We start from the raw sequence: 14362 nt of genomic DNA, 5'->3' as shown, positions 1-14362 counted from the left end.
CCGCCGGGGCCGGCCCGGCCAGGAAATGCAGCCGGAGAAATCCAACCAGGCCCGGTGCCGTCGAGCCGGGCCGCGCCGCGCCGCGCCGCGCCGCGCCGCGCCGGCGGGAGGATGCTGCTGTCGCTGGTGCTGCACACCTACTCGTTGCGCTATGCGTTGCCGGCCGCCGTCATGCTGGGCGCGGCGCCCACCTACGTGCTGGCCTGGGGCGCCTGGCGCCTGCTGTCCGCTCTGCTGCCCGCGCGCCTCTACCGCGAGCTGGACGACCGCTTCTACACCATCTACCAGAGCATGGTGCTCTTCTTCTTCGAGCACTACAGCGGCGTACAGGTCACCCACCGGCCGGCCGGCCCCGGGCACGTGGGGGGAGGCGGGGGGGCGGGTGGCAGAGACTCCCCTGCATCCACCTCCCTCCCCACCAGCCTGTGCAGGCCTCCTTGGGAGCCTCCCAGCCACCCCCGGCCCCGGCTCCGGCCCCGGCCCGGGGGAGATGTGCTGCCCCTGTCATGGCAAGACAGCTCCTGCCCTCCACAAAGGTGGTGCAGCCCAGGGGAGGTGCTCATTTTACAGCTGGGAAAACTGAGGCCAGGGAACTGGGCCTGCCTGGTGCAGGACAAAACAGCACTCGGCCCAGCAAGGAAAGCCGGTGAAATAGGGCTGCTCCCAGCCCAAGAGAAGCCCCAAGCAACCCTCTGGCATGCTGGGGATGCCCTGTGGAAGGCCAGGAAAGCAACCGGTGGTATTTGCAGGCATCAAGGTTTCACTCTGAAGTCCCCTCGCTGGAAGCAGGGTGTTAGGGCAGGTCAGCTAGACTTTCTAGGTAAAAGATTTGATTTTTTTTTCATGCCGTCTCAGTGGTGGGGGGAAAAAGCACAAAATGTAACTTCTCCATTTATCCTGCTTGTTTACCACCCACTGAGGTCAGTTTGGAGCCTGAAGGAAGCTGGTAGGAACTTGGGCTCACGCTGCAACTCCCTAACCGAGGTCGAAGATCTCAGGCTAGAAACCTGTCAGCTATCAAAAGAGCAGCTCTGTGCAAGTAACAGGATTTCCAGGCTGTATAGGAGCTTGTTTCGTAGAATTTCAAAATACATTGCAGTTATTAGCAAACCCCGGCCACAAGTTGCATTTCCATTTGCAGATGGTAAAACTGAAGTATCGAGATTTTTAAGGTATGGGCATGTTTGGCAGTTTTATTAGGTAGCAGGCCCACTGTGCAGAAGCTACTGCCCAGTTTTTTAAGGTAATGAGCACCTATTTGTTTAGCTACAGGTGCTGGAGCTGCAGGTGCTTAGGAGCTCCTAGGAATGATGAGTGTATAAAACCTTAATTCTTTCCATTTGCTTGGCACCCAGGTGTGATCCTATTCTACCCTGTTCTGGTCCCCAGAGAAGAGTTAATGCCAAAATCATCCTTCTGCTCTCTGGTTTTTGTAACTTATTCTTAAGGCTGACTCGAGGATGTATTACAAAGGTTAATGGGGTGATTCTGTTTGTTTTCAGGGACTCGCGCAGGGTGGAAAAGCATCATAGGCGCATACCAAAGTCCCCTTAGACATTTAAGAGGTGGAACAGGATCTGGGCCTAATCTCCTAATCTAGATATGCCTCCGGCAAATCTAGAGCTAAAATGTTTGGCCAAATTTATAAAGGAAACTTGTTATGAAAATAGAACCCAGTTCTCTTGACTCCTGTAGTAACAATAGCATCTATTTTAACATTGACTTTCTTAGAGACTTTAGGAATATGTGAATGAAATGTCCTATTCCCAGATACAGACTACTTCTGCACCGAGGACAGAAACATGCAGAACATTGTGATCATTTGATCTGTGATATGACATGAAACATAGAGGAATAATAGTGTTGTGTTTAAGGCCTGGGACCAGGAGCTGGGAGACCTGGTTGTTACTCCCAGCTATGCCACAGGCCAGAGTCAACCTTGACCGTGGCCAAGTTAACAGATTTTACTGTCTTGGTTTTCTCTGTAAAATGGAAAAAACAAACAAACAAAAACAATACTTTAATTCCCCACTGGTGGGTCATTGATTTTTATTTTATATTTTTATCACGGCCTTGTGTTTATATAGGCTCCCCATCCAGAAAACACGGTGCACTGTTACTTATTAGAACTGAGCTGTCACATGTGATAGACCTGTGGTTTAATATGTAAGTCTAGAAATCAAATCAAGACTATACCCCATTATATAAACAGTAAAAGAATTAGCAATTTGAATCAGGCATTTTTACTGTGGGATCTGAGATCAAATCACACTTGAACACATTCATGGCTCTGTGATTGTGAGAAGTCCCAGTTGCTTAAGTGTGTATGGGATCAGTTTTATTGTCTTGAAACTGGAGTAAAACCTGTTACTTTGGGGCACCTAATTGAGTTAACAGAGTAGGCAAATCTTTTCCTATAATTTTAATCCCTGATGTATATAATAAATATCACGTACCTGAAATCAAATCACAAAATGCGATCTAGAACTCATAACATTATACTTACAGAACGTTCATCACTGGCTATCTAAATTGCTTCATGGCCACTGAAACATTATAACTTGCAGAGGGAGGGAGAGTTTTGTGTGATGAATTGAATACATTGACTATTTATGAAACAGATTTAAGTTTTAATTGTTCATTGCTTTTACTGCTAGATAAACAAGTTGGAAACCTGCTCCAGCAAAATACTCAAGCAGACTGCACAATCTTATTGAAGTCAGTAGGATTATATGTATGCTTAAGTGCTCTTCTGGATAAGGCATGTGAGTGACTTGCTCAAGGTCATGTAGCAAGACAGTGTCAATGCTAGACATGCAGCCTGAGGCTGTGCCCTCAAGACTTTCACAGTCCCTTACAGTTGTTGTGTCCGTGTATGTCTCAAGCAATACACACCTAGGCTTTCATAAACATTTATGGCCTCTGCTCTTAAAACCATAAACCTGTTGAATTTCTCATTAATGTGATGGCCATTTTACTGGGTTAAAGCCTGGATTTAGGCCCTACAAGTTAGGGTATTTTTTGTTTTGTTTTGTTTTAACTAGATAAGAGCATATCTTAGTTTTGCGGGAGTGGAGAAAAGAGGAGAGGAGGGTTCTGTGTGGCAACGACTGTTAGTCCACAAAGTCTCTCCCTCCCTCTCCCTCTCCCTCTCTCTCTCTCTCTCTCTCTCAAACACATGTACACACAGAGATCATTTAATTCTGCTGACTTGAATGTTTCTAGTCAAATTTATTGAAACAAAAGTCTACTTCATGCTCTATGTGAGTTTTATCTTAACCGGTTATACCTCAAACTGGTGAAATGGGGCTGCATCCTGAGCTATGTGATGTAACTTATGTGAATCCCTAAAAACAGAAGGTGGGGTTGAGAGTTGTACCGTACATCTGTACTATAATAGAGTAAGCTAGTAGTAGGCTTTACTACTGCAGTAACTTGGGTTCTGATCACTTTCTTGCTGTACAGGTCCTCTCCCTTTACATATTTTAAGTGACATCCATAGTAGTAGTAGTTCATTTCCAGCTTTCATTAAAATGGTACAGTAGAATTAACAATAATTTTATTAGTACATATCATTTTATGTGATTTGTAGTTACTGGTAAAAGAATATGATAAAATTACACATTCCGTTAATTTCAACAGAAGTAATATCAAACATAATGTAATAATACATAAAACTAAATAAAACAAAGCAATATAAACTAGTAGAATAAAAAAGGGGAATTCTGTTTGATTTTGGCCCTTATTATTTGTGCAAGTAGTGCAGATATACCTACGGAATATAGGACAGGTTGTAAGTTGTTAGAGAGGCGGTAAATTGTTTTTTCTTCATTGGCCTAGTGCTTGAAATTTTCCACTAATGGAGAGATCCATTTCCCTCTTATGTCAAAGAATGAACAAAGACCACAAATTGTGATTTAAGTCATCTATTTCATTCTTCCTGCAAGAACATATCCTGTCTATAAATATGAGGGCCAACATTATCACCCCATGATCACTGCAACACTCATTAGAGTGAATCTCATAGCAGTCTCTCAGTGTTTTTGGTTTTGTATCTACTTACTACCAAAAATAAGATTCTGTCCCTGTTAGCTTTGCAGAATCCATGTAGCTGTGGAAGAGAGACCTGAGTTCTGGATCATTATGAGAACTGTCAATGAATTTCCAATAGTGTGGATAGTGAAACCTTTTGTGCTGCATTAAAAGGGGGACAGAGAGTTACTAAAGTGTGACTGAATCCAGCATAACTGCTTTGTCAGTTTCTAACCCACAGAAAGTGAAGCTAAACCCTAATTATTTACTGCCTGTTTCATTGACGGGCAAAACTGACCTAGCTTTGCTTAGTGCAGGTTAGGAGTAGACAAGCAAAATCATTGCTTTGGAATAGCTAAGGCACCCACCAACAAGCATAAGTCTTCTCCCTACTACTCTCCTCCCACTTTAAAACAAAACTTACATGTATGTCCACTTTCAAATGTAGTTTTAACACTAGTGGTAATATGTCTCTCTCCTTTCATATTATAGCATGAGCTTAAGGAGCTGGCATTTAGGAAAATAAACTTGCTAATTTATAAATGAAGTATGTTTGACAGCAGCATTGCAAATGTAAGCATAGAATCCTGATGGAACTTAAAGAGCCATATTTGCATTTAGTGTATATCTACATATTTTAATGTAAATTACATGCTACAAGTATACTAACTAAATTCACATGTTGCATTCTGACTATGTCCCAGAGTAGCATTCCGGATTAGGAACTCACAGTACTGAAAATGTATGAATGCAATTATGGAGAGTAGAACACAAATAATCATTACACTTCTTTCCTTTGGAGGTTTTGTTCTTCCTGCAAGATGCATTGTGTTGAGAGATGTTTCTTTTTTTCCTTGAGTTGGCTGTTGATTCTCCTTTATAGATTTAATAGACATTAGGGCTGGAAGGGACCTTGTAAGATCATCAGGTCCAGCCCTCTGCTCAAGGGGCAGGAAGCCAGCTAGGGTCAAAGCATCCCAGCAAGATAAGCATCCAGCTGTTTCTTAAAAGTGTTTGGAGTAGGTGCTTGCACCACCTCTGGGGGTAGTCTATTCCAGGCCTTGGGGGCTCAGACAGTAAAGAAGTTTTTTCCTTATGTCCAGCCTAAAACGGTCTTGCAGGAGTTTATGTTGTTATTCCTTGGGGTGCTCTGGTGAACAGGCGTTCCCCCAGATCCCGATGCACACCCCTTATGTACTTATAGGCTGCCACCAAGTCACCCCTGAGCTTGCGCTTTCCAGGCTGTGAAAAATATAAGATGCTGAAACCCTTTTTAAGCTTGGTTTAAAACGAATGGCTTTTGACAACAAGGGGTATGTTACAACTTGAGGAGCTAAAACTGGGACTGACACAAACAGGTGCAACTCTGGTGACTTGGAGGAATTACCTTGTGCCACTTGTGGATTTGGATGTACTTTTTTAAATCTTGAAAATAACCATGAGCTCTTTGAAAGCATTGACTTAGTGTGTCAGCTCTTAGGCAGCCTTGCATGTCACAATGAATTCATCTTTATGAATGCAGTCCAGAATGCAGTCTTCATGAAGGTAATCCATAACACCCGTCTTCCAAGGAGGTCAGTGTCTTTTTCTATCATCATATCGTCCAGATGAGATTATGAAAACAAAAATGATCTAAAAATATGCTGTGATTTAAGATACTTAAATGATTGAAAGAACTGGTAATAGAGCTTCATCATATCCCTCAATTTTTTGTGACCATTTAGACCACTATCCCAGCTTACAACAGGACTATGAAATTAATGGTTACCATGTTTGTGCACATGTTTCAGAGCAGATGAAACCTAAATATTTTGCTTGTAATAATTTCTGATTTCTTTGGTATTTCCCTTGTCTGGCAGTGATCCTTAGGGATCTCTTTCATGCTTCAGCTATGTAAAATTCACATCTATTCCAGTGTGCTTGTTTCTGTCATCACTCATGCATCTCTCTCCGTCTCTTGCCCCCTAGTCCTTTGGAGTAGGATGTGTTAGAAATGCTACTTTCTTAGGAAATGTTTTAGTGTCCATCTCAGAAAAGTGCTCTGAGAGTCAGATGTCACTCACTGGTAAAACACTTCCACTTATCTTCAAACCATCCAGCATACTGAGCAGAAAACTGCTTACAGGCAGCTAATTAAGGGGTGCTCAACTTTGGGGTATGTTTGAAATCTGACCCTTTGTAGGAGGTTTGGTGCCTGTCTCAGGTTTGCAGGATCTCCTGGGGATCCTTTCTTGAGAGTAAACATCTACAGGCTTTTTTTTTTTAAGAACAGAGCAGGACTCATTCTTTTCTTTATATATATATATATATATATATGGCTAGTACTTAGAACAGCCACCCAAGAAGTGAGAGACAAGTTCTAGGCCATCCTCAGCCTGCAGATTTAAACCTATCATTCCTGGCTCCCAGGAGTGTGCTCTAATCATATGACTACAGCCTTGTGGCTTTTCAGCTTATCTGCCACTTCACAAAAATGTGTCAGAGTTTTTTTTTTTCTGCATGCCTTGGTTATGTCTTTCTGTAGTCATGAGTGCATGTGCTGCATGCACTTTCTCCATCAGCTGTAGGAGGTTTTTCTTTTGAACATGAGCGTGTTTGCACAATTCAGCCTGGACTGAAGGCTTTGTTTTGGTTCTCTGGTTATCACTAAGTCTTCAGAGCCAGTCAAGACCAAGTGTTTTTGCTGTAGTTTATTTTGGGCAGATGCACTCTGCTCCTTCTGTTGATGGTTTACCCAAGTGTAGAAAAGAATGTGAAGCTGGAAATGGATGTCTTTGGTAGAGAGTAATCAGCTATACGGTGATACGTCACAGCACAGCTGATCTTACCCCAAGGATATCTATACACATCCTCGGTTGTTGTGCCCCTGTGTTGGGGAGTGGGGAAATCCCCTGCAGGTATGTCTGCAAGTGGGTTCCCCACTCTCCTCTCTGTGCTGGCAGATAGATTCATAGATTGTAAGGGGCTGGAAGGGACCTCGCAAGATCATTGGGTCCAGCCCCCCTGCACTAGGCAGGAAAGGCAACTGGGGTCAGGTGATCCCAGCAAGGTGACTGTCCAGTCTCCTCTTGAAGTGAACTAGTTTGATAAGGTGAAACGAAGAAAATAGTTTGCTTGCACATTTAGGAAAGACTACTTTTGTCAAAAGTTAGTTTAGTACTTCAAAAACCCTCCAGTTTCAGGTGCTTAGCCAGTGACTGTTACCAGTTATGACTGAACTTCCTTTCAATTTTGAGAACAAGTATATTTTTAAATATTGTATTGTTGTTTAATTTAAATTATTTTAGAAATTATAGTAAGTTTACATTTAGGTAACATAGGTAGTTTTGTTTTCAAATTTATTTTTCATTAAAATGTAATAAATTTAAAGGGACAAAAAATCTATTTTTTAAAAATAGTCTGTTGACCTTTTCGGCATCATAGCTGTTAAATGGCAGATGCTGCATCACAGAAATGCATCATAATATGATGGAGAGTCACTTTTTCTTTTGCTACATAATTCAACCACGTAGGGGTTTTTTTATTTGATTTTTAATAGAACAAGTAAAAGCACTCTTCATTTCATTTAGTACAATGGCCCACAAGCTCTGCTGTAGTTGGGATACTTATTCTATTCTCAGTTAAACATCATTGGCGTTCCAGTGATTTCAGATGAATTACTGTAGAATTATGTTGATATGACAGAGCAAAGTTTATTATTGATCCTTAGTAATATTAGATTTAAAAATAGGTTTAAATGGAAGGTGTTCTTTCTGCAGTTATAAAGAAATATGCTTTTTGGAAAAGCTTTGATTCACCTTCGATTTCTAATACGTCAATTTTGCATCATGTTCTAAAGAGCATTAGCAAACAAGGGAGATTATTCTGTTTCTTCTCTGCCTCTGTGTTGCACGGTATGTGCCCGCAGCCTTCCTCCCCTTCTCCTTCCTTACCCCACCTATAATTAGGAATTCAATTGGATAGTTATCCATGTTAGTGTGAAGTCCAGCAGAAGACAGGGCAGGGTGGCATCTTAGAGACTAACCTGTTCAGGGAGGCCTAAGCTTTCATAGGTGACATCCTACTTCATCAGATGCTACAAAGGGGGAGACTGCTTGTTTCATGCTGTTTTGATTTCAGTTTAAAACCAGCTATTTGTATTTGCCTGGAATCAGTTTATTTGAACATGTGCAGTATATTCCACTTGCATGCATGCATATCAGATACATACTTAATTCACTTAATTTCATAAGAACCAGTTACAATTTTTGCCTATTGCTTAGATTATAACAATCATTGTTATCTACATATTGGTCCAGTGTATAAGCCCCTTAAATGCATAAGAAATCTTTGGCCCCAATGTCTAATTTGTAATTGTGCTCTGTTTAACTGCATACTTGGTGAAACTGAGTAGGAGCCTTATTTTCAAGCAGCCTTGGACTGATAAAGTCCTGGCAACTTCAGAGCTGTTTTAGAGGGATAAGGAATTTTGAAAAATGCTAAGGAGACTTAATGAGGGGGAAAAATTAGCATAGATTAATCCTATATTTAGCTAACGTTATTTAAATAAAAATTGGGTAGATGCCTAGCTTTCTTCAGTCCTAAGGGCATGCACCTGAATAGGGTACACAGCTACATATCCTAAAACATTAATTTTCTTGGTATATGGCAGCCTACAGCATGTCACATACACAGTCGTGTTAGATTATACCACTTGGGGATCCAAGATGCTTTTGAAAATTTCCATTTTCAAACATGACTTAAAAGCCAAAGGCCAACTGGAAAGTCAGTGGATTCCTAAATCCATTTTGAAAATGGAACAGAATCTTTGCCTTAATCACAAATGAATGTATGTATTAGGTATATATGCTGGCCTTCCCAAAAATGCTTAGAGTGGCTTATAAACTTATAAATACCCCAACTTCACCTTTTTTGCAATTGTAGTGGCAAATGTAGCACTTGTTCTCTTTTCTTCCCATGTCTGATGACTGATAAATATGCATAAGCTCATTCTGAACTTTGGTACAAATGTTTGTAGCTGTGTTTTGCAGATCATATTTAAATAGTGCTTCTTTCAAATTCTTTATATTTTGCAAAAAGTAAGGTCCTATACAACATAAAGGGATACTTCATAGAGAGTATATGCTAGAGTCTCCCTGCTTGTTGCTGTAGGGGAGACACTGAAGGTAACACTTTCAAAAAGTGCTTAAATGACTGATATGCTTGTAAATTATTTTTGAAAAGTTGAAGAATAATTTAAATAAAGGATGAAGGAAGATGTTTTCTTGGGAAAACAATAGTTCTTGCTTTGAATTTGGGGAGGAAATTTCATTTTGTGAGGAAATTTAGATTGTTCTGTGGTCTTGAATGATCAGTCATAAATGCTACAATTGTGGGAGATTTTTTTTGCTCTGAAGTTAGCTGGAACAGTTCTATGTGGGGAGTGATTTCAAGTTTTGTACAACATGAAGATACTCCTTCTCCAGGCAAACACTTCAGCTGGTTCAGCTGAATTCTCAGCTTGTAAATAGATTTCCTCTCATTTTCACATTAGCTATCTGTTTAAAATGTCTGCATTTTTCAGTGTTTTAGCAATTTATATTAAAACTTGCTTAAATGACACTCTGGCTTTGACCTTCTTATCAGCCTCCTGTAGTAACTATCTACTATAGTGATTCTCAACCAAGGTGATACAGCAGCCCATGGGTACCTTGAGATCCTTTCAAGAGTGCCAGTGGATGTCACACAATGTTACGTTTACAAACATGATTCACAAGATAAACACAGATGTTTCAAATAGAAATCCATAGTTGTGCTCTTTCTGAGTTCTTTGCAACAGACAAAAACTGCTCTATAATTTAAGAGTAAAAACTTGGACCTGGCATTTTCCAAGGGATGCCTGGAGTCTATCCAGAAGTGCCTCAAGTCTATAAAGCACTGACCTACTGAAACTCAAGTCCTGACTATGCCACAGACTTGATGTATAAACTTGCATTTGTGCCACTCTCCTAAAGTGAGACTTAAGTGCCTAAGTACAAAATTATGATCCTGAAACCCCAGTCAGCTGGTATATGATCTTGGCTTAACTTATATAGGGTTTTAAAATGCTCCTGTCATTATGGACAGGTACAGATATTCAAAAAGCCTGAGGCAGAATCAATCTAAGTTCATGGTTTTCTATAAGCAGTGTAGTTTGGATCAGTAACAAAGAGAACACACATTTGCCCTTTGGTGGAGGGGGCAAATCTTAGACCAGGTTCTGCCTTTTTTAAACCAGTCTGTGTGCTGAACTTCTGTTATGTTACAGTTATAGACTGGTGTCCAATCACTTATAATAGTACAAGTATAATACCTATTCCTGGATTTGGTTTGACACCTCTCTAAGTGCCCAGATCTGCCCCAGTCTTGATAGGACTGAGCAGCTCGGTGTCTAGTTTGTATCTAAGCTCAATAAGGTGTTCCTTTATCAAAGTCTTGAGAAGTGCTTTGTTTGGTAGTACATAAACTAACAGAATTTGGCATATTTTTTGTTATAAACCCTAGTAGTTACAGCATATACTCAGGAAGTGGGAGACCCAGGTTCCAGGCCCTTTGTAGCCTGATAGGATTCAAACACGTATCTTCTACTGTCCTCTTCCAGCCCAGATTCTGCTCTGGGTGTGGGTACTCCATACTTTCCTGTACACCAGAAAAGAATTCAAGATTTGCTGACCCTGAAAGAGACCACCAAAGGGTGCATGACTCTTAACCTTAGTGGTTAAGGCACTCCCTTAGGAGGGCACGAACGTAAATTTCAATTCCTGCACCAGAAATATTTCTCTGTTTCACCCAGAGATCTAAAACGGGTATGTAAAGGGGGAGATGGGCATCACTTCTGTTTTTCCCCAACTCGTATCTTAAAACAAAAGAGCGAGCCTTGCTCAATTAGTTGGTGTCTTAACTTCCAAATATCAGGAGATGTCACTTATTTTTGAACCATGTGGATGGAGGCACCCCCTTCCAGCTTTGAATGCGGTGCTAGGAGTTGGGGGCAGGATTTAAGATGCGCCTTAGTCATCAGAATTTCCTACTGGTTAGGTCTAGACTTACTGAGTTTGCTGCCTCTGTAGCATGCTGGCTTTACGAAGCCTATTCTGAGGTGCGACATGCTATCCATGTGGAGCCAAGGTGCCAAAGTAAAGATTCTGAGGGTGCAGGCACCTAAAATGTTTGTACATTTCCATCTTGCTTTTCTTCAGTAAGATGAAGTCACTGCAACCTTTTATCTGTTTTATTAGAATCTTTATAATTCTAAGACAACCATAATTTTTATGGCCCACATACTTGAAAGCTGACGTTTCTAGAATCAAATACTGAAAAAGTACTGTTTGTAGTCGGAGAAATATGAGCAGAATGAAAGATTCCAAAACTATTTTTCCTGGCATTTATAGTGCTATTTTATTACAATTATTATGTATGTTTTTTTTGGCTGGCCAAGATAATCCCATTTCCCCTGAAAATTTCAGTGATTCCTTTTTAGCTTGGAATAGTACCTACTGGTACAGAACCATTTATTTCAACTCATACTTAAACTCACTCATGGCTTTGCCAGGTACTCCTGTTTGATTCAGTTTTTGAAAATTGTGCAGGTGTGTTTAGGGCTTTTGTTTGTTTTTTCTCCCCCTATTCTGACCATATGAAAATTAAAGACAGTCCTAACTTTCATGCACATTGACTTCAATATGACTGCTTGGGTGTGGAAGCATTTGGAGGACTAAGGCTTAAGAATAAAAGTCAGGACAATGAGTTCAAATGCAAAACTGTTATGCTTAACATCAAACAACATAAGTAAAATATTAAATGTATAGTTTTTAAAGTAATCACATCATTCTAAAAAGAGAAATATAATAGTAACAACCACTATCAGTTTATGAAGTCATCTGCCTTTCACTTCAGCCAAATAAGAATTTTTAGAATTTTTTTTTTTTAAGTTATAAGAATCTGTACAATACACCTAGGATATTAGAATCATAAGAAAGCATGGCTGGAAGGCACATCATAAAGTACTTAATTCAACCCCTTGCTCAAGGGCAGGATCTTCTTTGACTAAATTGTTCTACCTCTGTTTGTCTAACCTGTTCTTGTAGAATCTCCATTCCTGAAAATTTTCAACTCTAGGCAGCCTGTTCCAATGCTTGACTACCCTCATGGTCAGAAATCTCCTAATTTCCAACCTAAATTTCCTCTGTTGCAGCTTGAATCCATTGTTCCTAGTCCTGTCCTCTGTGGCCACAGAAAAAAGTCCATCTCCATCCACTCTGTAATTGCTCTTCAGGTATTAGAAGACTGTTATCAAATCCCCACCTCAGTCTTCTCTTCTCTTCTGCAGACTAAATAACCCTGGTTCTTTTACCTTTTCCTGTTCATAAGTCATGCTTTTCAGGTCTCTTGGGTTTGGCAGTGGTTTGATTCTCTGAACCTGAACAGAATATACAGATGCTGTATATTTCTGAGTCAACTATCTGTCTTGGTATACATTAGGTATAAACTGTGACTGTGGTCTGACCCAGGCTTGCAGTCTGTTTTGTGGCATGTTGGGCATGCAGAGGCTCTTCACCAAATGTATTGCTGGATATCGGAGGCAAGGTTTGTTGTGGTGGGTGATATCTTTTACTGTATCTTAACGCTGGACCAACAGCATGGTTGGGATAGGCCTGGTTTCGGTATCCCATCATTTAAACTAAGATATACAAATAGGTGTCTTTATATTAAAAGGATATTTTTAAGGAAAAATATTATTTAACGCCAAGGAATTCCTAGCTGCCCTTGTCCCATTAAAGGTTCTTCCTTTTTTCTGCTTTGCAGCCTGTTGCAGCAGTTGAGTGGAGCTTTGAACAAAAGCAGGTGTTTTGTTTGTTCTAGTTTCTTGGTGCTTTTGTAACACTGGAACCCCTTTGGTGCAGTAGTTAGGATGCTACCCTGGGGCAAAAAAAAAGTGAGTGAAATTCCCTGTTCTTCTGTAATATGTGCTATGTTACCATACCTTTTAGTCTCTCCCTTTTACCTACCTGTAAAATAAGGCTAATGATACTTCACTTCTTCATGATTGATGTGAAGAGATGTACATTAAAATGTGGGATGCTAAGTTACTATGGTAGAATGGGCCATACAGATACCCAAGAAAATAGTTCTTTGGTGTCCCACTGGAGGGCCTTTAGATCCTTATCTTAAGCCCTTGCTGGCACAGAGGAGAAAGTTCTGTGATTTAAGTGACTTTAGACCCAGTGGACCATTCACTCATCAGTGGTATAAGCAGGAAGGATGGGGGAGGGGGTCAAAATGATGAGACTGGCAAAGAAACAAAAATAAAAGCAGCTTCGTGTACAAGCTAATGGCATAAAATGATACCAGAATGACTTAAAATAGCTGTAGAGGATTTATTGGAGGAAACATGAGAACAGTAATGCTTCCTGACCTCACTATGCACAGAGTGCATATTAGCCTCTGCGCACATGCCTTGGAGCTTGTTGGGGTTTGTGGCTGCAACCCTAAAATGCAAAAATACAAACCCTGCTACAAAAATATCTTCATGGTAGTCAACTACCATTAAAAAATGAATTAATGGCCCCAAAGTTACAGCTTCTAATTTGTATTGTGGCCTTGCCCAGAAACCAGTAATCAAGATCAGGGTCTCTCTACAGTAGGTCCTGTATTAAGTTAAAATGGAGAGGCAGTGTTGTTCCAGAGAACTTTTCATCAAACAGTGCAGTATCACTCTTCATTGTTGCTGTAGAATGCTGTTTTGCATTTTTGTGGTTGAATTCTTACCGTTCATCAGATCTGAGTCGTTTCAGAGGACCTGATCCAAGTTCTACTAAAGTAAATGCCCGGTTTCCAGTAACTTCAGGGGATTTGCATTGCTAGTTTAGAGATAAATATCTCTTTGTAGAAACAGATCTTCTATCTTGGTATATATAAGAAAGCAAAGACTGGTCAGGCAGCACTTGAAACCAACCACCTTCATGCATAGTCTGCAGGAAAAGACAATATTTTGTATTCTGTATATCTCTGGAATTATGGTTTAACTTTTCTTTCTCTACTTTCTCATTCTTTAACCTGCTTCTCATTATTATGTTTTAGAGGGATTTAATTAAACAGATAACAAAGGGACCCTTACCCCAGAGAGCTCATAATCTACATTGCAATGTAAGATCAGGAAAGGATAATGCAGAGAGGGTTTAGCATTGTGGGAAGAGTATGGCCATAAACAATAGGCTCGTGGGTTTGCTTTTAGATTCCAAGATTCATAGATGCTAGGGTCGGAAGGGACCTCGACAGATCATCGAGTTTGAACCCCTGCCTAGGCAGGAAA

The 14362-nt window shown here is 40.5% G+C and overlaps 1 protein-coding gene across 1 annotated transcript in view; it reads left to right on the top strand.

The window, feature by feature from the left end:
• The first annotated feature begins 51 nt into the window (after window positions 1-51).
• AGPAT5 (1-acylglycerol-3-phosphate O-acyltransferase 5) overlaps window positions 52-14362 on the top strand; it is a 107976-nt gene continuing 93665 nt past the window's right edge. Inside the window, exon 1 of the mRNA XM_006024487.3 lies at window positions 52-330. Coding sequence (XP_006024549.1) covers window positions 112-330 — 219 coding nt within the window. The 5' untranslated portion in view covers window positions 52-111. The remainder of the gene's footprint in view (window positions 331-14362) is intronic.

This window comes from Alligator sinensis, unplaced genomic scaffold (genome assembly GCF_000455745.1).
Source record: "Alligator sinensis unplaced genomic scaffold, ASM45574v1 scaffold1012_1, whole genome shotgun sequence".
Taxonomy (NCBI): domain Eukaryota; kingdom Metazoa; phylum Chordata; order Crocodylia; family Alligatoridae; genus Alligator; species Alligator sinensis.
This window is presented reverse-complemented; position numbering and strand designations above follow the sequence as displayed.